Source organism: Ochotona princeps, chromosome 19, assembly GCF_030435755.1.
Source record: "Ochotona princeps isolate mOchPri1 chromosome 19, mOchPri1.hap1, whole genome shotgun sequence".
NCBI lineage: Eukaryota > Metazoa > Chordata > Mammalia > Lagomorpha > Ochotonidae > Ochotona > Ochotona princeps.
Window position 1 is genome coordinate 37438664 of NC_080850.1, and position 24062 is coordinate 37462725.

The following is a 24062-nucleotide window of genomic DNA, read 5'->3' on the forward strand; positions in this document are numbered from 1 at the left end:
TACTGCTGTGCATTTCACCATTTACAGTGGTTGTGTCTTCTAGTGTATCATCGAAAACTTGATTGACAGACAAACTTGAAAATAAAGCATTTACCACAGATAATGCAGATATGGTTCTAGCATGGCTGTTTCTAATCAGATTAGATTGAAGTTTAGCCAAGAACATGCGTTAAGATGTTAAAAATTCTGGGATGGAGTAGTTTATGCATCTCAAAGAGTGTTCAAGAGAATAATTGTTTCTTTCTGGAAGCCTTATTTGTTCTTTCTCCTAGACCTGGGAAATTGAGATATCTTGACTGTTAAATAAAAGTACTTGTCCTTTCATTAACACATTAAATAGCCACTTACTTTTTAAATTTCTCTGTAGGAAATGCCAAGGCTTCTATTTGCCATTTCTTTTGTGACATATTCCCCCTAAGTCATAGCTGCAGTGCTGTGCTCCTCAGAAACGTAGCATTCCATTTCTGTCACCTCAGCTAGCCTTACCCCACCATATGTGCTTCTCCAGCTGTTTATTTTTTGTTAAGAACAGTGAGTGTTCTAATCACAAATCTTACCTTTCCCCCATCCCTTGGGTATCATTTTTAAATATGTATGTGTGTGTGTGTGTGTGTATATATATATTTTTTTTAAATTTGGAAGCAGTGTGACAGAAACCAAGTGCTTCCAAATGGCATGTCTGCTGGCACTTAGCCAATCCAAATTCAGTAGCCATTAACTTCATACAAGTCTCTCATGTGAGTGGTGGCGCACAAGAACCTGGGTTATCTTCTCCTACCACAAGGTGCATTAGCAGGAAGCTGGATCAGAGACAGAGCAGCTAGGACTTGAAGTGGAGCTCGGGTGTGGGATGTGGTCTCGCTGGTGCTGGCTTTGCCTGCTGTAGTGCAGTCCTGGCAGGGCTTTCCTCCCCTCCCCCCTTCGAAAAAAAGATCTTTAGAAATAATGCTGTATCTTTTTGAAAGAGTGCTGTATCTATAAATAATCTGCCTAAAAATCTTAATTCCTCACCATCTCATTTATATTCTTCACACCTATTTCAAACTCTTTCATTTCCAAACACAATCTGCCATCTTATTTAAATATTTCACTATTCTATATAATATTTCACTGTCACCACTTTATGTATTCTAGACCTTGCTTCATGAGGAAATATATGGTACTCTGAACGTATACCTTTCATAGCCTTGTTTCTTAGTCATACTTTTCAGCCTGTGGCTACACCTAGATGACATTTTTTAATTTCACATTTTTCTGATGATAGTATCTATTTCGTTCCTTGAAAATCCACAGCAGTTTTGCTCTAATCATGTGAGTTTCATGGAATTTTTATTATAATTACTTGAACCTTAATTTTCCAGCGTCAGATTTGTAGAAAGCAATGTCTATATTTTAGCATTATAAACAGTGCTTAGGCAAGCACAAGGTTGGCCCTAAGGAAGTAACATAGAAAATTTTTTAGCATTTCAAAGCATAAACCAATATGGATTCCACAGAAAAATGTGTAAGATCTGTGATACTAACTAAAGTTCATGTATGCTGCCTGTCTATTGCGGGAATGGAATACTTGGCCAGCCTGATGTAATTTGTGAAAGACACATTCACAGTGTACTTGCCTGACCAGGAATACAAAAAGGAAGCATAAGGGTTAAGGTCCATAAGCAGAATTAAAAGAAATACTGAAAAATGGGAATTCAGAAAGGAAAAGCAGTGTAAGTCTGAAGTTCGGACTTAATACTTGCCCCTGTATTTGAAAATCTGGTTTTTCGTAAGTTTAGCTCTCGTAGTTCCCCTCATTGTAGCTTCATGTTTATCTAGAGGCAAACAGGAAAAGGATATCCTTGTGTGGTTTATTTTGGGAAAGCCAAGTCATCAGAAAATCACCTCAGACTGTCTGCTTCATCAAATTATATTTATGTAGAGACACATTAATATGACAAGGCAGGGAAAGGACAAGAAATTGAATAGCTCGTTAGCCCTGTCACCAGTGTACTCCCAGTTCCCAGCCCCAGACTTCATTTATCATCATCTTTCTGTAAACTTGCTATAACCCAGGTGCTGGGATAAATTACTTGAAAGATCAGACTTTAACTTACTGTCCCCTCTGTCTTACTGAGTCTGAAGCATATTTTGATTCATAATTTTGGTACCAACTCTTGGTATTATCTTACAAGGTTCTGAGTATCTGTTAAATTTTGGTTTTTGGTTTATCTGCCCTTTCTCAGAAGTGAATAGCTTTTACTGCCTTTTCATGTTTATATACCCTATAGTTTACACTTTTATTCTCGAGTTCCCATTTTTCTTCATAAGCTCCCACTATTTAGTAATGATTTAAGATAACCCCTGTGTGACTCCACCTTGTTTGCGTTTGGGCTGCTGTTAACAGTCAGTAGAAATGTATTTCTTACTTTTTCTTTCAAAAAGTTAAAAGATCAAGATGATAATAAATGAAGACCCTCTATCTGACTGATAAATGGCATCTTCTAGCTGCATTCTCAGGTAGTGAAGGGAGTGAATAAGCTGTGATGGGCCTCATCCTAATCCCATTCCAGAGGGTTCTCCTGCCCTAGACAGTTCCTTCATGGTTGGGTTGCTTTACAAAGACCTGGTCTTCTAATGCTACTGCCTTGGTGACGAGGATTTCAGGATAAGAAATAAGAAGGTAGATGGAAGTCAAGGTGTGCTGGGAGGGGGAACACATTTGGAACGTAGCAGACCCTTAAGAGGCAGGTTGTTTCATCTTCAAGGTCTGGAGTTAGGTGTTGAGTCTGGATTGCTAGTCATTCATTAAACTGAATAAAAATCGAAAGAACTGTAAGATGTATTCTTAGAGAATAAGTCAAGACTATTGCACGTAAGCGTTGGAACTCATAACTTGATTTAGCAAAAGCCAAAAGGATAACTTTTGCCAAGACAATGCTGGCCTCAGTGAGTCTGAGTGCTTACAAGTGTTATCTGCCCGGTGTGTCTGTCTCTGGTTTTGGATTCGCTGTAATGTTTTTTTCTTTGCTCTCTCATGGAGCCCACAGATGCTGTTTGCTCGTTCTTTCTCTGTGCTGTTACACTTCCCTGCCCATTGCTCTCCTTTTCTCTGCCCACTCTCATGTTCAGCCCCCACTAGGGTGCAGTTCTGTGTGGCTGATATTTTCCTTCAGTTCAGCAACTGAAGAAGAGGTGTTGCTCTACTTCCAGCTTGAATTATGAATCCTCGGGGCTTAAAATAGAGAACAGCAATGCTCCAAATAAATAAAATCTTTTAAGCAGACAAGTAGTAAATCTTTAAAAAAACAGATAAGACTTAAATTGTTTGGTGCCGCTTTCATAATCTTTACTATGTTTGAGTGTTTTGCTAATTCTTTCCTGTAGCTGATATTCATGCCTATTCATTTTTAAATGAATCAGTTGAGTGAAGTATTTGGAAATGTTCTGTCATAATTTTGTGACAATTTTGTTTTCTGTAATGCTTTCTACGAATAACATTTTACAATTTTTAATTAGTTTTCGAAGTTGTGATATAAGTCAATATTAAGGTAGGAATGGGGTTGGCATTGTGGCATGGTGCATAAAACCTTCTCTTACAATACTATCATCCCATATGAGCACCAGTTCAATGCCCAGTTGCTTTACTTCCAATCCAGCTCCCTATTAATGAAAGCAGCAAGATAGTTCAAGTGCTTGGGCCCCTGCACCCACAACAGAAACCCAGAAGTTGTTCCAGCCTGGCTTCAGCCTGGCCCTGAATTGGCCTTTGCAGGCATTTGGGGAGTGAACAGGGGGATGGAAGAGCAATGTCTCTCTTTCTCTACTTCCACCCTGCCCCCCTCTACCGCCTTTCCTACCCTCTCTGTGTTAGCCTGGCTTCCAGATTTGAAAAAAACGTGGTAATGACCTCAGCTCTTTGCACACTGTTAGATCCATCAGTAAGGTATTGGGAAGAGATGGTGGTTTGTTTGTTTGTTTAATAATCTGCTTGAATCTTTGCCTTTTAAAAAAAAGCACTTCTTGGGCCATGCACAGTAGCCTGGTGGCTAAAGCCCTTGCTTTACATGCCAGGATCCCAGATGGGCACTAGTTCGTGTCCAGGCTGCTCCACTCCCTATCCAGCTCCCTGCCTGTGGTCTTGGAAAGCAGTATAGGATGATCCAAGTCCTTGGGACCATATACCCACGTGGGAGACACGGAGGAGGCTCCAAGTCATTGCGACCACTTAGGGAATAACCTGGCGGATGGAAGATCTTTCTCCATCTCTTCTTTTCTCTCTGTATCTGCCTTTCCAATAAAAATAAATATTGAAAAAACACTTCTTAGTTTACATTATTACTCTTCTAGATGTTAAGTCAAGTCTGTAATCAAAGAAGAGTAACTTTTACAACTCTCGGTGTGCTCTAGTAGAATGTACTCTGCTCCTGAAGTGGTTGTTAGTAAATCTGTATTTTCTTTCTCTAAATGTTTTAAGATGTTTTATACTTTTAAGAAATACTCTTGTTTATTTTAAAAAGATACATTTGGTAATATTGAATCTCTTCATAATTGCATATGTAGTGGCTCAGATTTATCACCTAGATATCATGCTGTGGAATGATGAGCCTGTGTTTCGACCGAGATAAGTCTTCTATAAATAATTATCATTTCATATTCTCTTTTAAAAAGATTCTTTATTTGAAACACAGTTATACAGATACAGCAGAGGTCACCATTTGCAGCTGGATGCCCACATGGGTACAGCAGCCCACGGTGTGTGTATCTGCAGCTAGGAGCCAGGAACTCTCATCAGGTCTCCCTAATGGATGGCAGTGTTGCGAGCACCTGGTCCATCATCCGCTGCATTAGAAAAGAAGCTGTTGGGACTCAGATTGGCACTCCATGCAAGTGAAAGCTTAACCTGCTGTGGTGCTGTGTGGGCACCCACTTTCACTGTGTTCTCAGTGTTACATGGAGTGCTGCCTATTTATTTATAATGCTAAGTAGGCAAGGTAGGATTTGATTGAGACTGTAACATGGATTATTTTTTCATTTGAAACCTATGGAATGATGAGTGATTGATATTTTTTTTCCCCTGTAGGCTACAGAAAGTGAGGTAGGAGATGTAGATTTAACACGTCTTCCAGAAGGACCTGTTGATTCTGAGGATGAAGAAGAGGAAGATGAAGAGATTGACCGCACAGATCCACTACATGGGCGAGATGTTGTTCGAGAATGTCTTGAAAAAGAGCCTGCAGACAAAACCGATGACGACATTGGTAAGGAATACATTGATTCTCAGTAACAGTTTGTCAGTTACCTATGGACAAATTACTTCCAAATTTAAGAATTTAAAACAATATGCATTTATTATTCCATAACTTTTGTGGGTCAGGAATTCAGTAGTGCTTTATTTGGGTGATTCTGACTTGGCATTTGGCATGAGTGGTAGCTAGAATGTTACCAGAAGCTGCAGCCATCTGAGTTGTTTGTCAGTGGCTGAGCAGGAGTAGCTCGGTCTGGGATGCAGTTCATCACATGGCTGTTGGCACAAAACTTGAGTTCCTCAGTAGAGAGCCCTTCTATGTGACAAGTACTTCCCTCAGCGCTAGTGATTCAGGGGAGAACAAGGCAGATGCTGCGCAGTCTTCTGGCATTTGGCTTCAGGAATGACACCGCATTACCTCTGGCAGGTTCTTTAAGTCACACCAAGCAGTCTTGATGTACCTTGGGAAAGATCCCACAGAATGCAAGCATCAGGAAGCAGGGGCCTTCAGTGGTCTTCGCTGAGCTTGGCTGCCACAATTTATAACACAGACTTAGGATTGCACTGATTTTTTTTTTCTTTCATGCCCACAAAAAGCAAGTAATGAGAATGCCCAGTATTTATTAATTAGCTTTTAAAAACTTTTCAAAGGTTATATATTTTCCCCAGATTGATAAAATATATATATAAAACTTTTGGTAAAAATGTCACATTTCTCTGTATGTAACTTCTTTCAGAACTGGTTTGGAAAGTTTAATGACACGAAAAGTGACTGTTATCTTCAGGAAACAAAGAATATTTGCTGTTGATTCTGTATTATGGACCAGTGAAGATTTTGTCTTAGGTTATTTTATAGTCATATTTTGTTCACGTTACGTTAACTACTAGTAAGTTATGTGTTAAGGTCAGTCAGTACATGTGAGCATTGTCTCACATTCTTAGGATATAGTTAAATAACCTGTAGTTTAGTCTCACCTTGTGAATGCTATCTAAAAGTAACTAAAAATACATTTTCAATGGTAAAGAGCTTTCTGCTGTTTTCACACAGTTTTTAAAAAATTGAAATATAATTTGCTGCAGTTGTCTGTGGGTGTATGGCACCATGCAGCCACATCTATTTAAGCTCCTAGCTGACGGCCTGCATGTGTTTCTCCTTTATTACTCATGTTTCTGTGCCAGGGGAACATTTGTTGGTTAAATTTAAGAAAGTTGCCTAGTTGCTTTGACAAACTCTGAGCTATAAATCACATATATTATTCCTGATTTACTTACTGACACTTTCTAAATTATTTTAAAAAAGAAAAAGAGCCTTAAGCCCACTAAGAACTAGATAGAATAATTTATTAAAGAATATCAGTAAAATAAGGCACCAGGGGGTGACATCTCAGGCTAGCATAATGAGGGAAAATCTCCAGCCTCAGCTGAACATGTGTAGTTAGTTTCCTGGTTCTCTGCGAGTTGTGAATTCTGGTGTGTCTGCGTATTGCCATACTTACATATGGGTATGAATATATGTATAAACCAGGTACTTTTTAAAAAATCAGTAATAAAATTATACCTGTTTCAGACATTTCTAAGTTGATTAGAAATTTAGTATTCCAGATTTTGATGTTAACGTATCTCTGATATTAATAGTAGATTTTTTTTTTAATAGAGCAGTTACTAGAGTTCATGCACCAGCTCCCTGCCTTTGCAAACATGACCATGTCTGTGAGGAGAGAGCTCTGTTCAGTGATGATTTTCGAAGTGGTAGAGCAGGCTGGAGCTGTTATTCTTGAAGATGGCCAAGAGGTAGGTCAGCAGATAAATGTTACTGATACTAATTTTAAAAGTAATTTCCAGAAACTTGTGTAAATATTCACTTGTTTTACATCTTTTTTTAATGATTTGGGGTTTTAGATCATTTCTAAACTGATAAATTTTTTGTTTTGGATTTTGTCATAATTTTGTCTTGTAGCAAAGAATTTTGCACAGTACAGGTACTGGATAAGTAATTTTGATTGACCCAAATAAGTTTTTACTTTAGAAATTATGTTGTAAGACATTTTTAAGATTCGTGTAAAATTCAAAATTGTACATTTCATTGTAATCTATTTAAGATTTATTTTTATTAGAAAGGCAGATTTACAGATAGAAGGAGAGCTAGAAAATATCTCATTGTAGCCTATTTCTAATATTGAAAAGTGTGACTGCCAGAATAGAATAAGCAATAGCTTGTTTTATATCAACAGGATATAATCTTATATAGATATTATTTTTAAATTATTTGATTAAAGTTGTTTGAGGGTAAGCCTTATTTCTGCCTTTTAAAAAATTTTATATGTAAATATAGCTACTTATTAGCGGGGTACAATATTCTAATTTGTTACATATATAACTTGTTAAAATGAAAGTATTATGATTAGCATTTCTGTATTTTCAAATATTCTATTTTCTCTGTGTTGAAAACCTTTAAATAAAGTCTTTAGTTATTTCAAATAACTTGTTTATTGTAGACTGTAGTTGCCTATTGTGCTATGTAACGTCAGAACCCTCCGTGTTTTGGTAATTATTAATACTCATACCTCACCTTCTATCCTCCCTCCCCTCTGATGCTCTTCATTCTGATGTCTAAGTGGTCATCTTTTTTAGCTTTCACAAAAGTGAGCGTGTGGTATTTATATGGGTTTCTTATTGCACTCAATGTAATGTCTTCCAGTTTCATCCATGTTTTCACAGTAATAGGAGTTCATCCCTGTAATTGAATATTCTATTGTGTGTATATATATTACACTTAATCCATTTATTGTAAATGGATATCTTGCTGAATTCCATGTATTGGTTGTTATGAATGCTTCTGTAATAAGATACCTGTACATCCTTTGGGTTTACCCTATAGTTGGGTTTAATCAGATCATTTTTCGTTATTGAGTTCCTCATGATCTGAATTGATGAATGTGAAGATTTTCACATTTTTGTAGTGCTGGTTTTAACTGTGCTTCTGGGCTCTTAAAAAAATTTTTTTTAAACTCCCTTTCCCAAACTCTTGGGATGTTTCCCCTAGTTGTTTTGCAGTTTTGTTTGTTTTGAATCGTTTTCTGTTTGTACTTACAAGTAGCGTGGGGATTATCATTTTTCTAGATTTGCTGATACGGTTTGTTAGATTTTTCTTTCATCAGAATATGATTTTGACATTTTTGTCCCATATTTTGGCATTCTCATGTAGATGCACAGTTTCATTTCTTGGGTCTTTTTTGGTGTAGTTTAGATGCCAGGATGAGACTGTTTTGATGATTACAGCTTTGAAAAGTGCTTTAAACTTAGGTATGATGCCTCGCTGTGTGTTTTTGTTCAGAATTGCTTTGACTACTTGGAATCTTTTATGGTTTCACATCAATTTGTAAAATTATTTTTTCTTCTGTGAATGTCAGTATTATTGATATTTTGATAAAGATTGCACTGAACCTTTAGAAAACTTTGGGTAATTTGGACATGTTGCAAATATTATTCCATTTTCTGAGCATGAGATGTCTATTTGTGTGTTTCTGTTTTTCTCTCGTCAGTGTTTTATAATTTTTACTATAAAGATTTTTCATTTCTTGGGGTTAAATTTATTCCCAGATGAATGTGTGGTGTGTACAGTGTGGTGCTATTTATGGATGCTTATAGGGCGGGACAGATAGTACTGCTCTAGGTTGTCCTTTCAGCCGATTTTTTATGGTTGATTTTCTGTCCTGCAGCTTCACTAAATTCATGGGGTAGTTCCAATAATTTGGGGGGGAAGTCTTTACGTTTTCTATGTGTAAGATCCTGCCATCTGTAAACAAGGATAATGTAGCTCTTCTGTTTTGCATATTTTGAAATTTTTCTGTCTATGACTTCTAGTATTGTTTAGTAGAATTGGTGAAAGTACGTCCTTGTTTCTGATCTGACAGAAAATGGTTTTATCATTTCCCTGTTTAACATAAACTCTGAGTTTGTCAAATACAGGCTGTCTCAAGTTGCGATACTGTTTATGTCCATTTTGTTGAGGAGTGATATTAAATGCTGCCATAGGCTTTCTCTGTGTCTATTAGGATGATTGTATGTGTTGTTTGTCTTTCAGCCTGTGGATAGTGTGTGTTGAACCTTCCCGTCCTTGTGTTACTGACATAAATCCCTTTGGTTGAGGGTATGCAGGGTTTTTGGTCTGCTGTTGGATTTGATTGGCTAGCATTTTGTGAATTTTGACATTCCTGATCACCAACACAGTGATGTATAGATTTTTGCTTTTGGAAGGGCACTGTTGACCTCATAGAATAAATTTGTGCGTGTTTCTTTACAGTCTTTTGGAATTGTTTGCGAGGCATACTTGTTATTCTTTTTGTATTTTGTAGCCTTGAGCAGGAGGCCATTAGTTCCTGGACTTTGTTGAGGTGCTTTAGATAATTGGTTCAGTCTTGCTACTTCTTAGGTTCTATTCTGGTATTCTTTATGTTCCAGATTCAGTTTCAATAATGTGATGAAATGTCCAGAAGTTTATCCTTTTCTAAATTGTTCCAATTCTTAATTTTTTCTGTGGCACCAATTGTGATCTTGTTTTCATCTCTGATTTTATTTGAATATTTTCTTTCTTTTCTTGGTTAGCTTGAGGAAAGGCTTATCTTCTCTTTATTTTTTCAAAAATTCAGCTTTTGGTTTCATTGACCTTTTTCTTTCATTTACTTCTTTTTTTTAAATTTATTTATTTATTTTTTATTCATTAATTACATTGTATTATGTGACACAGTTTCATAGGTACTTGGATTCTCCCCACCCCTTCAATTACTTCTGTTCTGATGTTAATATATATACTTCTAGTTAGGGGTTTGGTTGGCCCATGTTCTGGTCTGTTGATGCAGTGAAAAGTTGATTATTTAAGATCTTTTTACTTTTCTAATGTGGCTTTTGATTGCTAAAAAGTTTCCCTTTTAGTGCTTTTATATCTCAGAAATTTTTATTATTTATTTGAGAGCCAAGGAGAGGGAGACAGATGGAGAGAGTGCAATGCTTATCTGCTTGGCTTGTTTCTCAGCTGCCCACAACAGCTAGGACTGAGTCAGACCAAAACCTTAAGCCACAAACTCAGTATCAGTCTCCCACGTGGGTGGCAGTAACCAGCTACCCAGCTATGTTAGGCAGCACCTGTTGCCTCAGAGGGTACACATCAGCAGGAGAGCTAGGAATCCAGCCCGGGCACTGTGTTCTGGTAGAGGATGCAGGTAATCCAGCTGCTGTCGACTCCTAGACCAAACACCTGCCCGTGGGTCATAGTTTCTGGTATGCTTTGTTTGCATTTTTATTGTTTCAAGCAATTTTTTAATACCCTTTCTATTTTTTTTTGACCCAGTAGTCAATTCCAAAGTATGTTGTTTACTTTCTTATGTTCTACTTACTGACTTCTAGTTGTATTCCATTGTGGTCAAAGAAGACAAGTGCCTGTTCTGTCTTGTTTTTCTAGATTTCCTTTGAATTACATTTTATCTTTGGAAGTTGGAGCTAATGATAAAGATTAATATCAAAGGAGAATAAATACTCTCCCGCTGATACATAGTAGGCCTTTAAAGTACATCTTCTTGAGGCATTAAATACTTAAGTGTAATGGCAGGGTTTTGTTAACACTAGGAAAATTTTTGGATTTTCTTGTTAGATTTACAAGTTTTTGTGAACTAATGGCTAGTTGTGTTGGGTGGAATGGCCAGTGCTTTCTGGGTGCCCTGCACGTGTTAATTGAGTCTAACATCGCAGTAGTTCTCTGGTAGCAGAGTCTTCATGACAGGCACCCTGAGGCTTGGCGAGGTGTGTAGCTTACCTGGGTCACTCAGGTGGTCAGAAACCATGGCTGGAGTAAGATTCTAAGAGTTCATGCTCTCATGACACTATTTTTCTTCAGATAATTAGTGCATCATCAAAGTTTCTTATTTGTTTTGATAAGCAAAGCAGCAGCAGTATTAAAGTGATGGTTGGCATAGACCAGGCTTAAGTATTTTGCAGTAGGACCGGATTCCCTTTTTCAAGTATGGGTGTGACAGATAGAGAGCTTCATAGATAGATACTTTTTCATAATTATCCTTTTTAAAAAATCCTTTGTTTTTCCTCTATAGCTTGACTCGTGGTATGTTATTTTAAACGGCACTGTAGAAATCACTCATCCAGATGGAAAGGTTGAAAATCTCTTTCTGGGAAATAGTTTTGGAGTTACTCCAACTCTGGATAAACAGTACATGCACGGAATTGTGAGGACTAAAGTAGATGATTGCCAGGTAAGATTATCTCTTTCATTAAATACTCTTGTTTTTTGCTTTAAAATGGCCAAGCCTATTTGGTGTTTTCCTCAGAATAGCTTCATTTAAGTTACAGAAGCTCATAGGTTATAAAGGATCAGACTGTCATATTTATAGAATATGAACAAAGTACATTTTAAACATGATTTACCAAATTAATACGAGTTTGCTATATTTTACACCTGATATTTGCCAGTTTGGAGTCTTTCTGTGTCTTTGTTATTTTTTCTTTAAATAAAATAGGAACTTATAAATTGTTTCTAAATTACTCGTGCTTCATAGTTGAGAAAGAAGTTGATAGTAACTTCTGCTTTTAGAGAATTCAGACAGATTTAACTTCTTTGGTCTCTGCGTATGAATAATTTAATTTTTGCTAAGAATTAAAGTAATTGAAAGAAAAAAGAACTGATGCCGCTTGATTTCTTACCTTTGTGTTCTGCCTTGGTACGTAGTGATATTTTGATGTACTATAGATTCATTAATTGCCCCCATGTTGTTCTTGGACAGTTTGTCTGCATAGCCCAGCAGGATTATTGGAGAATTCTAAATCATGTGGAAAAAAATACCCATAAAGTGGAAGAAGAGGGAGAAATTGTCATGGTTCATGAGCACCGGGAGCTGGACCGGAGTGGGACCAGGAAAGGACACATCGTCATCAAGGTAGGCGTCTTATTCTCACTCTGTTGGCTGATAGAGGAAAGCTTTCATCTTGCTTCCAGAAAGGCTGTGGACAAACACTTTTTGGATGGTTTAAGATACTTCACTAATGTATTAAAATCTAATTTAAATGTATGATTTGATTATTTTGCCACATTGGTTTTGACACATTTTTAATGAAGAACTTAACTGCCCTTTGGTGTCAGTGTGGGTAAGATACTGTTAGAATATACTAGTCACAATTTTCCTACTCAAAGTTCATTTTACAGTTCATTGATGATAGGACTTTTTAACAGCAGAGATTTTTAGGCACAAAATAAGAAATTGAGGAACTATCTGTGAAAGTTCAGGGAACTCCAGGTAGAGGTGCACTGCTTGCTGGGTCTCTGTGACATAGTAACAGCCTGTGACTTCTGCCCTGTTTCTGTCCTGGAAAGGAAGGCAGCACAGCTGGAATGGTAGGACTAACATTTCTGAGTCTCAACACAGTTGCAGAGACTGAGTGTTAATCCCTTTGGCTTTTTCTCCTCTCTCTCTTTCTCGCACCACCCACTATAGTGCCCTTCCCCTCCTTGTTTCTTTGGAGACCCCTACATGTGAAATGGAGCAACAGTCATTGAAAAGAGGAGGAATAAATGCATAATCATTTATCCTTGGTTGCAAAATAAGTATTTCATTATTAATTGCAGGTGTAATGTTTCATTAAGTAATGAGGGAAGTAAATGAAAGATGTCCGGAATATGATGTCTCATGTGTTTTTGGAGAATCCGGGTGTTCCTCAAAGCTGCCTTCAATCTTTTTCTCCCCATCCCACCCCAAACCAGAGAATGTAATCCTTGTGTGTGGAGAAGGTGAACACATAGATGGGTTGTCAAAGACAAATGCAGTACTTCTGTAATTTATTGTTTTATCCTGAGTGGGGATTCCTGGTGTTTTTGTTTTGTTTTAATATTGAAATTTACAGAAAAGCTGCAGTGGTAGAGAAAGTGCCCCATGTCAGATTCTCCAATTGTTAGTATTTCATTCCTCTTGCTCCATTGTCAAGTCTTTCTCTGAATCTTTTGAGAGCACTTGAAAATGTGATGCCTCATCACTTCTACAAAGTCCATTGTATATTTACTAAAAATAAAAACACTGTGCTGCAGCAAGCACTGTAGAATCCTTCAAATTAGGAAGTGAACATCGGTCACTAAGACACTAGGCAGATTCTCACCACGTGCCTCAGTGATCTTTCCGTTCCATTTCTGGGATACAAAGCCATGCAGGAACAGTTGTACTTTGTTGTCGTGTCACTTTCACCTACTCCAGTTCTTCAGTCTTTCCCGGTTACTAATATCCTCAACAGTTTTAAAGAATAGTATGTGACGACTCCCCTCCTGTTATTATGCGGTGTTTGCCATGATCTGACTGAACCCACGCTTTCCTGGCAGGAATTCCACGAAATGATGTTCTGTTCCCAGAGCTTCAAATCAGGGGGCACACACTGTTCACCTATCCCCAAGTGAACACCAGTTACGCAGTGATGGTGGTGTCTGTCTGCCTGGCTTCTTTGTGTAAACTTTCCATTTCACCCATTGTAAATGATGTACATTTGGTAGAAAATAGTTCTGTGATAGTGTCAATATACTATGCGCAAAGTAGGTATACACCTCTGCTTACTAATGTTTACTTCCATGCATAGAATACCTATTGCTGTAACTTTTTGCAAACTACTGTTGATTAGTAGATTGAGGTACGTTTCCTCTTTGATTTTTCTTGTTTCTATCAGTATAAATCATTTGTTGTATTTTCTTCTCATCAGTAGTGTTCTGATGCTGAGGTTGTCACAAATTAGCCAGTGAGCAGACTGTTAAAGCTTGCTTCTATATTCTTTTGACATGCCCTTATTATTCTGTAAGCACTCTGTTGTTTTCTGGAAAACAGTAAAATGTCAATTTTTCTTACTTCAGCTCTGGAATTGGCCATTTGAGAGAGCCCCGGATCTTTCTGTTGGCAAGCAGTATCCATTAACTGCCATCTAGGCCCTCACTATAGTCTTTCCTGCTGAATTACCATTTCTTTCGGACTCCCCAGACCCAGATAGGGAGCAGATAAGTGTGCGTACACATATATAACTTTATTGTCTCTTAGTAAACAATCATGACTTGGTACTTACATTTGTAGTTTGTCAAAGTGCTGAAAATCACTTCAGTGTCTTGTACAGTGGGCACTCCTGTTAGACATTGTGTTTACTTGCTGTGCATCATGCAGAGTGTAACCACGCCAGCTGTTTCTCACCTGCTATGTCTGTTGCTCTCTATCTCCCAGCATCCCAGCTTTGGAAATGCTAGTGGGCATGGGGGGAGGGTTTAAGGTAACGGGGGGTGAATCCCAGTACCTATGAAATTGTGTCACGTAATACAATGTAATTAATGAATAAATGAAAAAAAATTTAAAAAATTCTTGTTAGAGACAAGACTTTCCCCCCCAAAAAAAAAATGCTATTAACATTAACAACTTGGCTCATTGACAACTTGGTTGTGCACTTGTGCAGATGTATGGTCTCAACTCTCAAGACCTTACCTGTGGGATGGAACCAATTAAAATGTAAATGCCCTTCGTACTGTTGTTCACTTCTCACCATTGGCTTAGCTACACATCATCCAAGAACCAGATTTCAGTTTTTCTAAACTGTGGTTAGCTTGAATAGTAAAGCCAGTTTTGCACTGTTACACTGTTTCGGAGGGTAGGATAGGAATGACTTCTAGTCTTTTCCCTCAGGTGGGTTATATGAAGAGCCTTGCCTGAAACTTCTGACTTCCTTCTAGAAAAAAGACTTAGAGACTTTTTTTAAGCATTGGATACTTTAAAAAGGAATACATTTTTTTTTTTTGGATAAGAATGTTGTTAACATTAATATACACTTGCCGTAGAGTAATTCTGAACTGTGAATTACTTGGGTGAATGAGAAAAAGTTTAGAATCATGGCAGGCAGCAGATTGTTTTGGTTTTTGGAGAGGCAGACAAATCTCCCTAATTTTTAGAAATGCCTAGTGTGAAAGCTGAGAATGGGAACTTGATCCAAGTCCCCTACATAAATCGCAGGATCCCAAAAACCCAAGCCATGAGCGCTGCTTCCTAGGGTCTACACTAGCAGAAAGCCAGAATCAGAAGCCAGAGCAGGGACTTGAACCCAGAAATTCTGATAGGAGAGGCAGGTGTCTCAATTGACTTCATAAGTGTGGGCTCAGAGCCTGCCCCAAGAGTTGGCTTTTCTCTAGTTAGTTTGTACGTTCTGTGTACTCAATTCTGAATTACCTGCAAAGAGATGAATTTTAATCCTGATTTCAAAACTCAGAGAAACAGGGAAGTTGTTTGGATAATACTTTATAAATCTGGATAAGGTAAGAAGTTGAAACTCTGAAAGAACAGTTAAGATTGGAGTTTTAAGTTGGAGAAACTGAAAGAGAGCACTCCTGGAAGGAGCAGCGGTGCTTTAGCATGTCCTGAACTAGAGTGTTCCTCCAATAGCCTGGGAGCAGAAGAGAATTTGATATGGATTACAGTTGAAGGGAAGTTTTTTCTTTGCTTTTTTGAGCTCTCACCTCTTAGTTCTGGTGCATGTGCTGGTTGCATTGGGGATGGCTGACACAGCCCAGGCTGGGGCTAAGCAACACTCAGAGGCCCTGCTGTGGTCAGCTCCAGGGGAGTTACACTGGGTGAATGCTTAGGTGTTTGTTTTTCCAACATTTTTTCTCTCTGTGTCTTCAGCTGCTGCTGGATTACAACCTAAAGAGATAACTACCACTGTTACTAAGGTATATATGGAAAACTCCACTTTGAGGTCTTACTTAAAGGATTGGTAACAGTGAGGAGCCAGTGCAAGTTTTTGGTTTCTGAGGTGTTTGTTTATTTCGTAACTCTTCCTATGCTTGGATTTTAGGCAACGCCCGAGCGTCTCATCATGCATTTAATAGAAGAACATTCCATTGTGGACCCAACGTATATAGAAGATTTCTTATTAACATATAGGACGTTTCTTGAAAGCCCTTTGGATGTTGGAATCAAACTGTTGGAATGGTTTAAGATTGACAGCTTGAGGGATAAGGTTGGTTTACAAATAAAGAAGGCGTGAAAATAATATTAAACCTTTAAATTTTATTCATGAAGACTTCTGTAGTTTGAATGTTTACTTTGATAGCTAGTTTCAGTTAAACACTTCAGTGAGTTGATACAAATGTATCCTTTTGAAGTTTACACAAGCATTAAAAGAAAAACAAATAAAAATGTAGCTGTAAATTTAGGTTAGGAAGCATTGTGAGATTATTTGAAAATCTTATTGCAATAGTTCATTATTTCTGAATGAAATAACATGAAAGCTGATTGATAATTTTGAAAGAATACTACATTTTTAAGAGGGCTCAGGTTATTTTTAAGCCTCAGAATATGAATATATTTGTATTTCTGAGACTTTATAATAATTAAAAGCAGTTTATCAAGCCCTAATTTATCTCCTCTGACTTTAAAATCTACCTTTTGAGTAGTTTTTGCACTGCGCACTTTTCAGAGTAACCTACCTTATTCCATGTGCTGTGTTTGTATATGTCATGTAAATGCTGATACTACCATAGCAGTAAGGCAGGAAATAAATTGGTTTTTAAAAATAAAAACTAGGTCCATAGTTGCCTATTATGTCTAAGTTGTATTTTAAAGAAATTTTATGGAGATAACTGGAATTCTTTTGAAGACCAAAATATCTACAATCACAAGAATACACCTCCTACCCACTTTTTTGGAATTAAAAACATCTTATTTTGTTGCTGAAATTGTAAAAACAGAATTAGCGAACATATACAGGGATAACTGGTTAACTCTATGGAGAAGAAAAAATTAAATCCTTAAAAAAAATCCTTAACCAGTTGTGAAATTTTGATCCAAATTGGTTAGTGACCTAAGTAAATATATGAGCTAAAACTATAACATACACCTGAGAAAGGAAAGGTAAGATGCAAGTGATTTCTCTGAAATTACAAAGCACAAGCAACAGAAGAAAAAAATTAAGCTTCATCTAAATTAAGACTTTTTCTACATCAGACATTATGTCACCAACGATGAGACCACACACAGCATGGAACATGTTTGTGAAACATGGCTCATGAGGGGCTGGTGTCAGAATTACAAAGAGCTCTTGAAGTCATTGACAGCATTATTTAAAAATGGGCAAAAGACATGATAGATGTTTCGCTGAAGAACTTGTATAGATGGCTAACAAGCACATGAAAAAGATGTTCAATACCCCACGCCTAGGAAATGCACTTTAAAACCCTCAGTGAGATACTGCTTTATATCCACTAGAATGGTTTGGAAAAAGACAAGTGAAGTACACATTGCCTGGTTGTGGAGATACCCAACCTTCTTGTCCACTAGCAGTAGTGAGGGAACCTTTTATTGTCAGGGACCCTTTTGATACTTACAGCTTCATCCACGGGCCATGCAAACTCTGTCAGCTTAAACTTTAGTTTGCTGCAGATTCAATTTTGAGTCTTGCCTGTGGTGGCCTTAGGAGGGCCAGACCACAGAATTTTGAGAGCTTATTGTGCAGGCTAGCAGTGCCCGAGCCCTGTGAGCCTACACTGATCCTGGGATTGCAAAGCAGTCTAGCCTGCCTGGGAAACTGTTGGGTGGTTCTTCAGCACAGTTCATCATCATGGAGCCAGCATATAGCCCAACAAATACACCTGCTCCTTGGTGTGTACGGAAAGAACTGAAAAATACATTCAAAACCTTGTTGACTAAAAATATACACGCCAGCACTTTGTGACAGTTGCTAATGGTAGAAACAATCGAAATTTCCATCATAAACAAAATGTAATGTAAATATATAATTTAAAAAATACTAATATAAGCATGATAAGTGAAGGGCAATCACAGAAGACTACGTATGACATTCTATTTTTATAAAATATCCAGATAGGCAAATAAACATGGGGCAGAGAAGTTTAAGGAATCTTGGAAGGGACATATGGTAAGTGACTTTTCAGTAGGTACAGTTTGGCTTGTTTTTCCGAGGTGATAAAAATATTCTGAAAATACGTGGCATGATAGTACAATATCATGAACTATACTGATTGTTCTTAAATATTTAAATTTCATATGGTAATTGTGAATCTTGTGTGTGTCCCATCAATTTTAAATATACCTCAAATCTTGATTAGATGTGTTATTCAAATAATCTTGCATTTGTTAATTTTTTTACTTTTCTCTTAATCTCTGGAGCCGAGTAAACAAGTCAGTTCAACACTTTGAAAGTTGACTGTGATTTTGGTTAAACTTGTCACTGGCTATAGAAACATTTTTAAGTGATCATGCACATTTTCCATGAATTTTTTGAAGTCCGCTTGTAGATCTCTCGTTCCTGTTACATGTTACCAACACACAGTTGTCTTCTCTGACTCTGGGGAAGCTCAAACTCAGCCAGGCCCCCTTTTGATGGAAGGCTTTGTGTATGAGGGAGGGAGAGGAAGATGAGCCATCAAACTCAGTTCCTCTCAGTATGTCTTTGGAACCGACTTTTCTAAGCATAGGCTACCTCCTCTGTTTCCACAGGTGACACGGATTGTATTATTGTGGGTAAATAATCATTTTAATGATTTTGAAGGTGATCCAGCTATGACTCATTTTCTAGAGGAGTTTGAAAAACATCTAGAAGATACGGTAAGGCCTAAAAGCATTTGTCTTCAACATTGAGGGATTGCCTAATGCTAGGAGCCCAGAAGTGCAAAGCAGCAACAGCCTTCATCTTGTGCTGTGTCTAAATGCTCCTTCTACAACTGCTACCCTACACCCTCGCTTGACAAGCTCCTTGTTGGTGTTTCTATTTCTGTTTTAAGACATTGTAATTTGCAGTTAACAGGGAATAAACAGGTCCCCTCTGTTTGATTTGAACCTAAGAAATATCCCTGACCAAGATGTACAGTCATTTGCCAAAGTCATCCATATTTTTCTAAGCATATAGACATTTTCTGTGGTTCATGGTCATTTCTTGTAATTCCCTTGTTTAGGACTGTTATGTCATTATTCCTGAACTGTTACTGTGGCTTAAATGGGTCTTAGATCTAATCTTTGTTCTTCCTTGTCCATTCTCTGAAGCCAAAGGTATATTTTTAAACCACAAATACGGTGGATTTTGCTGCTGTTGTCAGTAAACATATTTCCTTCTTAAGTAGTTTCTCATATATTCAGCTCCCTCATTTACCGTTTCAAGCTTTTTCTTGCTTACATTATAGGCAGCTAAGACTCTGGTGCTCTCTACCAATTCTGCATCTCTTATGTCACTGGAATTCTCTGGTCTGAGTCCTGCCATTTGGAACTATAAGCTTCAGTTCACATCTCATGTATCAGATCTATAGTAAGGTCTGGGTCTCTCTCTGCCTATCATTGCTAAGACAGAAGGTCTTACTAACTCTCATAGTAGCTGTTTATGAGTACCAGTTCCTCTCCAGGATGCTCCCTTTCATCCGCCTCCCTGCTTATGACCTGAGAAAGCAGTGGGTGGTGGCCAAAGTGCTTGGACCCTGCACCCACCTAGGAGACCCAGAAGAAGCTCCTGGTTCTTGGCTTCAGATTGGCTCAACTCTACATTGCTGCCATTCTGGGAGTGAACCATTGGATGGAAGATCTTTGTCTCTCTACCTCTCCTCCTCTCTGTAAATCTGCCTTCCAATAAAAGAAAACAATTTGTTTTGTTTTTGTTTTGTTTTTTAAAAAAGTGACTTAGGGTAATAGAGATCTTAAATCTGCAGTTCAATTCTCAAATGGCTGTAATAGCTGGAACTGGGCTCAGCCAGATTCAGGAACCAGAAACTATCTGGGTCTCTCATGTGGGTGGGAGATGTCAAAATACTTGGCCATGTTATGCTGTCTTTGTAGGCTCTGAGGCTTAAATTGCTGCTCCACTGTGGGATGCTAGTCTTGCGAGCCACTTATTCCGTTGTGTCATACCACTAGCCTTGCCCTCCTTCAGTTTCATTTACCTCAGTTTACGTGTTCTATAATCTTTTGTTTATAGTTCTAATTTGATTAAGTCATTTTCTTAAAACAGCCCTGACATTGATTATATTTATGTGTGTGTTACCCTTCTGTGTTTAACAGAAAATGAATGGTCATCTGCGGTTATTGAATATTGCTTGTGCAGCGAAGGCAAAGTGGAGACAAGTTGTGTTGCAGAAGGCTTCCCGCGAGTCCCCTCTGCATTTTACCCTTAGTGGAGGAAGTGAGAAAGGATTTGGTGTTTTTGTTGAAGAGGTAGAACCAGGTAGCAAAGCTGCCGATGCGGGATTGAAACGTGGTGATCAAGTAAGTTAAATGATCGGCTCTTTAAAGCTGCCTTTAAGTGGTATGCCTGCTACTTCTGTTCTCACTTGCTATGTTTTCAAGTAAGCTTGGTCAATATAAACACTTTTCAAAATCAGTTTTGATAAGTGGTATTTATGATTTACCTTAAAAGGGTAATGTGTTTGCATGTATGGAGAATTCAATGTAGTTGGCCAGAAACAACGTGATCTGCTCCTGTCTTGTGAACTGCTTTAAATAGGGCTGTCAACCCAAGGATAAGAAACAATCCAAGTACAGCCTCAAATTATTCCTGAAAGAGCAGTACACCCACATGAGTTCCCTGATTTGCATGTTTTGAAGGAGGGGCTGTGAAGTGCAAATGATCAAAAATTACCATGAATGATGGTACCAGATGAAATAATGTTTGTGCAGTAACTTGAGTAGGCCAGTCCTACAGAGGGACTAGGAGAAAGGTGACTCCAGGAGGAATTCAGAAGTGATTTATATTTTCATGTCATTAGGTTTATTTCTATATGTGATGCAGTCACAGCCTTGTTTCATAAAAATACACACTTTCCTGGGTTACCTCAGTCCTATTAATCCTGTTAATCACATTCTTAAGGGATGAGGTTTAGGAGTCTGTATTTTGAACACAACTTTGTGGGTGATTTTCCTGAATGTTGACCAAAACATGGGTTCCCAAAGTCTAGCTGATCTCAGAATCACTTGAGAAACTGTTTTGCCTTTAGAATTTTGTTGATTCATTTAGAATATGGTTTTAACTGAGTCATGCTACCGTGTTTTTTAAATTACATAGGTGTTCCTGTTTTATAATGTTTTACATTCCCAGCCAGTTGATGTTTTTGCTGCCCAGGGCCATTTGCCAGTTTTCTGGGTATACTTTTGTTTATTGTAACTTGGAGATACTACTGGTGTATAGTAGAGGATTAACCAGCTTACAGTACAGCCCCAGGTAATCCAAACTGTTGTGTGAAAGGTTAGGTTACTCCTAAAAAGTAGCAATACTTACTTTCTTTCCATCGAGGAGGTTTTTAAAAATAAAGACTTCTGGGCCTTACCCACAGGCTCCTCATTAAGAATGTCTAATAGCCAAAACCCTGGGGTGAATATGTTTGTTGTTCAAGCATTTTATCATAAACCCATTGAAGAATCACATTTTCTCCATAAAGAGAAAACATAAAAAGTAATGAAGTGCAGCAACCTTATTCCTGAGAATAAATTCATTATGCTTTCATTTCGATCTTTAATCTCCCAATTCCTTTTTAATGATGCGAGTTTACTCTGGATTGTTACTAGCTTAACAGTATGTGTCCTATTTCCAGAATACCTTTGTCATTTACATTGTTTTCTAAACTTAAAAGGGCAACTGTAGACACCACTACTTTGACTAATTGCCATGATCAGCTTTGTTTGATCACTGTATGTCCCTAGGTTTATTTCAGTTATCTTCACTTTTTCTTTCCTTGCCTGGCCCTTATTTATTTCTCTTTCCTCGGTGCTTTTAAGATCCACTCCCCACCCCAGTTGTGTTTAACTCGGAGAATTTGACATTTATTCAATTTTTCTTTTTTCTGGCAGTATGATTTGTATTTTTTTTTTTTTTTTAACCTTGGAGTGCTTGCATCTGTCCTCTAAAGCTTGCTGTGCTTTTGCTCCGTGACTGCTTGCTGCAGTCCCTGGCGGGAAGCGATTTGAGATGTATTTAGAGTGCTGCTTTTGAGTCAGCTGTGTCTGTTGGGACTGCAGTACATTTAGATTTAGAATATTTGATACAGTTTGTACAAAGACATTAATTTTATTAACCTGACGTGATTAAACTGTTTCGACACAGAGCAAAAATTGTACATGAGAATTGGGAAACAGAGCAGTGTGAACATATAGAAAAATATTAATCAGTAGTTTTTGTTCTTAGAAATGTAATCATTGTTCACATAAGAGTGGGTTTTATTAAATTTCTATTGAATACCGTTTATCTGAATTTTTCAAATACTTTTTTTCCTTAAGATAATGGAAGTAAATGGACAGAACTTCGAGAATATCACGTTTGTGAAGGCCCTTGAAATTTTGAGGAATAATACACATCTTGCACTTACTGTAAAGACCAACATTTTTGGTAAGTCTTGCTGTAGAAACTGTGGGGCTTTTTCCCCTCGTGCTAGAGACAAGTCAGGGAGACAGTAAAACATGGAAGTAATTTTTGTCTAAAAATTGAGCTATTTTGTGGCTGTTTCATGTTTATTCTATTTTAGAATTTTCATTTTTCATTGTTAGTGTTTAATTGTGATTTTGGTATCTTGACCTCCAAGTTTTCTGCATTCAGTTAGGGAGTCGTGAGATGTCTCCAGTGTGGTAAGCACTCTGCTGGAGGTGCTTGATGAAACACAAGTCAGATTTGGCTTGTTTTCAAATTGGTCAACTTCTCACCCTGCAGCTAGTTTTCTGAAGTAATGTAAGAGCCAGGTTTTATGGAAATAAATGGAGTAAAGCATTGAATTTAATGAGTTGTGTGTTACAAACTTAAAACATTTGGAATGTAGTTCAGCAAAAAGGACTCGGATAAAAAAGAGGAGAAATTCCAAATGTTTTAAGTTTCATTGTGATTAAATACATTAAATGATGGAGCTAATGTGAGGCACAAAGCAAAACAAAACAGCACAACTCACACTTCCTCTCCACTGGGATGGTTACTAAAATAAACGCTTAACTTCTCTAATTGTAATGTACACAACCCTAAGATTTTTTTCCCCTTTTTACTTCTTAAGGGCTGCCTACTGTTGCTCTCAGAATTTCAGCAGAAATCCTGTTGTGTTTAATGAAATCAGCTTGTAGTGTATCTTTCCTAAAAACTAACAACAACAAGAACAAAAACACCCAAGTGATTTAGTTTGAAGTGCAAATTTCATATATGCTTTACTCAAGTATCAGTATGGTGAGAACACAGCAAAGGAGCTATGAGTAACATTTTTACACAAAAATGTACAGTGTGTTATTAGAAGTTTGTTATTCACAACTTACTTGTTTTGGCAATTTCCCATTAATATTTTATTATAGTGTAAGTAAGCCTTCACATGTTTTTGTTTGTTTGTTTTCTGTGATTTGGACTAATGTCTTGAAGTGTCTGGTGTTTGGTTAAACCAGAATACCAGTTTTGAAAAACACGAAGTTGAGCTTGCTCTGCTACCTTGGGAAACTAACTCTCCAGGCTTTAGTTTCTCCAGCTAGAGTTCTTAAGAGGACCTTACACTTTTAAATCTTGTACCTGCCACATGGTTGGTAACTGGGATCTAATGTTATGTATGAAAATGTAGTCAACATAGCATAGTGTTTAACAACACAGAAAGTGGGAGACAGAGAAAGTTGATGTGAGGAATGCAAAAGGCAAGGGAGCCATGCCCTTGAAACACTTGTGACAGAAGCTAATGGTTACACGGTGCCACGGAAAGGGAGACATCACAGTCAGTTTCTCCTTTGTCCCAGTAGAATGCAATCAGCCAAGCAAAATACCCAAGGCCTGCTGCTCATGTACACATATATCACATTTTTGGAAATGGTTACTGATACAC

At 37.7% G+C, this 24062-nt stretch overlaps 1 protein-coding gene across 8 annotated transcripts in view; it reads left to right on the plus strand.

The window, feature by feature from the left end:
• RAPGEF6 (Rap guanine nucleotide exchange factor 6) overlaps positions 1-24062 on the plus strand; it is a 153013-nt gene that overhangs the window by 68769 nt on the left and 60182 nt on the right. For all 8 annotated transcript variants that reach the window (XM_058677723.1, XM_058677720.1, XM_058677726.1 and 5 more), the window contains 8 exons: positions 5063-5240; positions 6882-7018; positions 11329-11487; positions 12016-12168; positions 16088-16252; positions 18751-18858; positions 20296-20499; positions 22504-22612. In XM_058677723.1, coding sequence (XP_058533706.1) covers positions 5063-5240; positions 6882-7018; positions 11329-11487; positions 12016-12168; positions 16088-16252; positions 18751-18858; positions 20296-20499; positions 22504-22612 — 1213 coding nt within the window. The remainder of the gene's footprint in view (positions 1-5062; positions 5241-6881; positions 7019-11328; positions 11488-12015; positions 12169-16087; positions 16253-18750; positions 18859-20295; positions 20500-22503; positions 22613-24062) is intronic.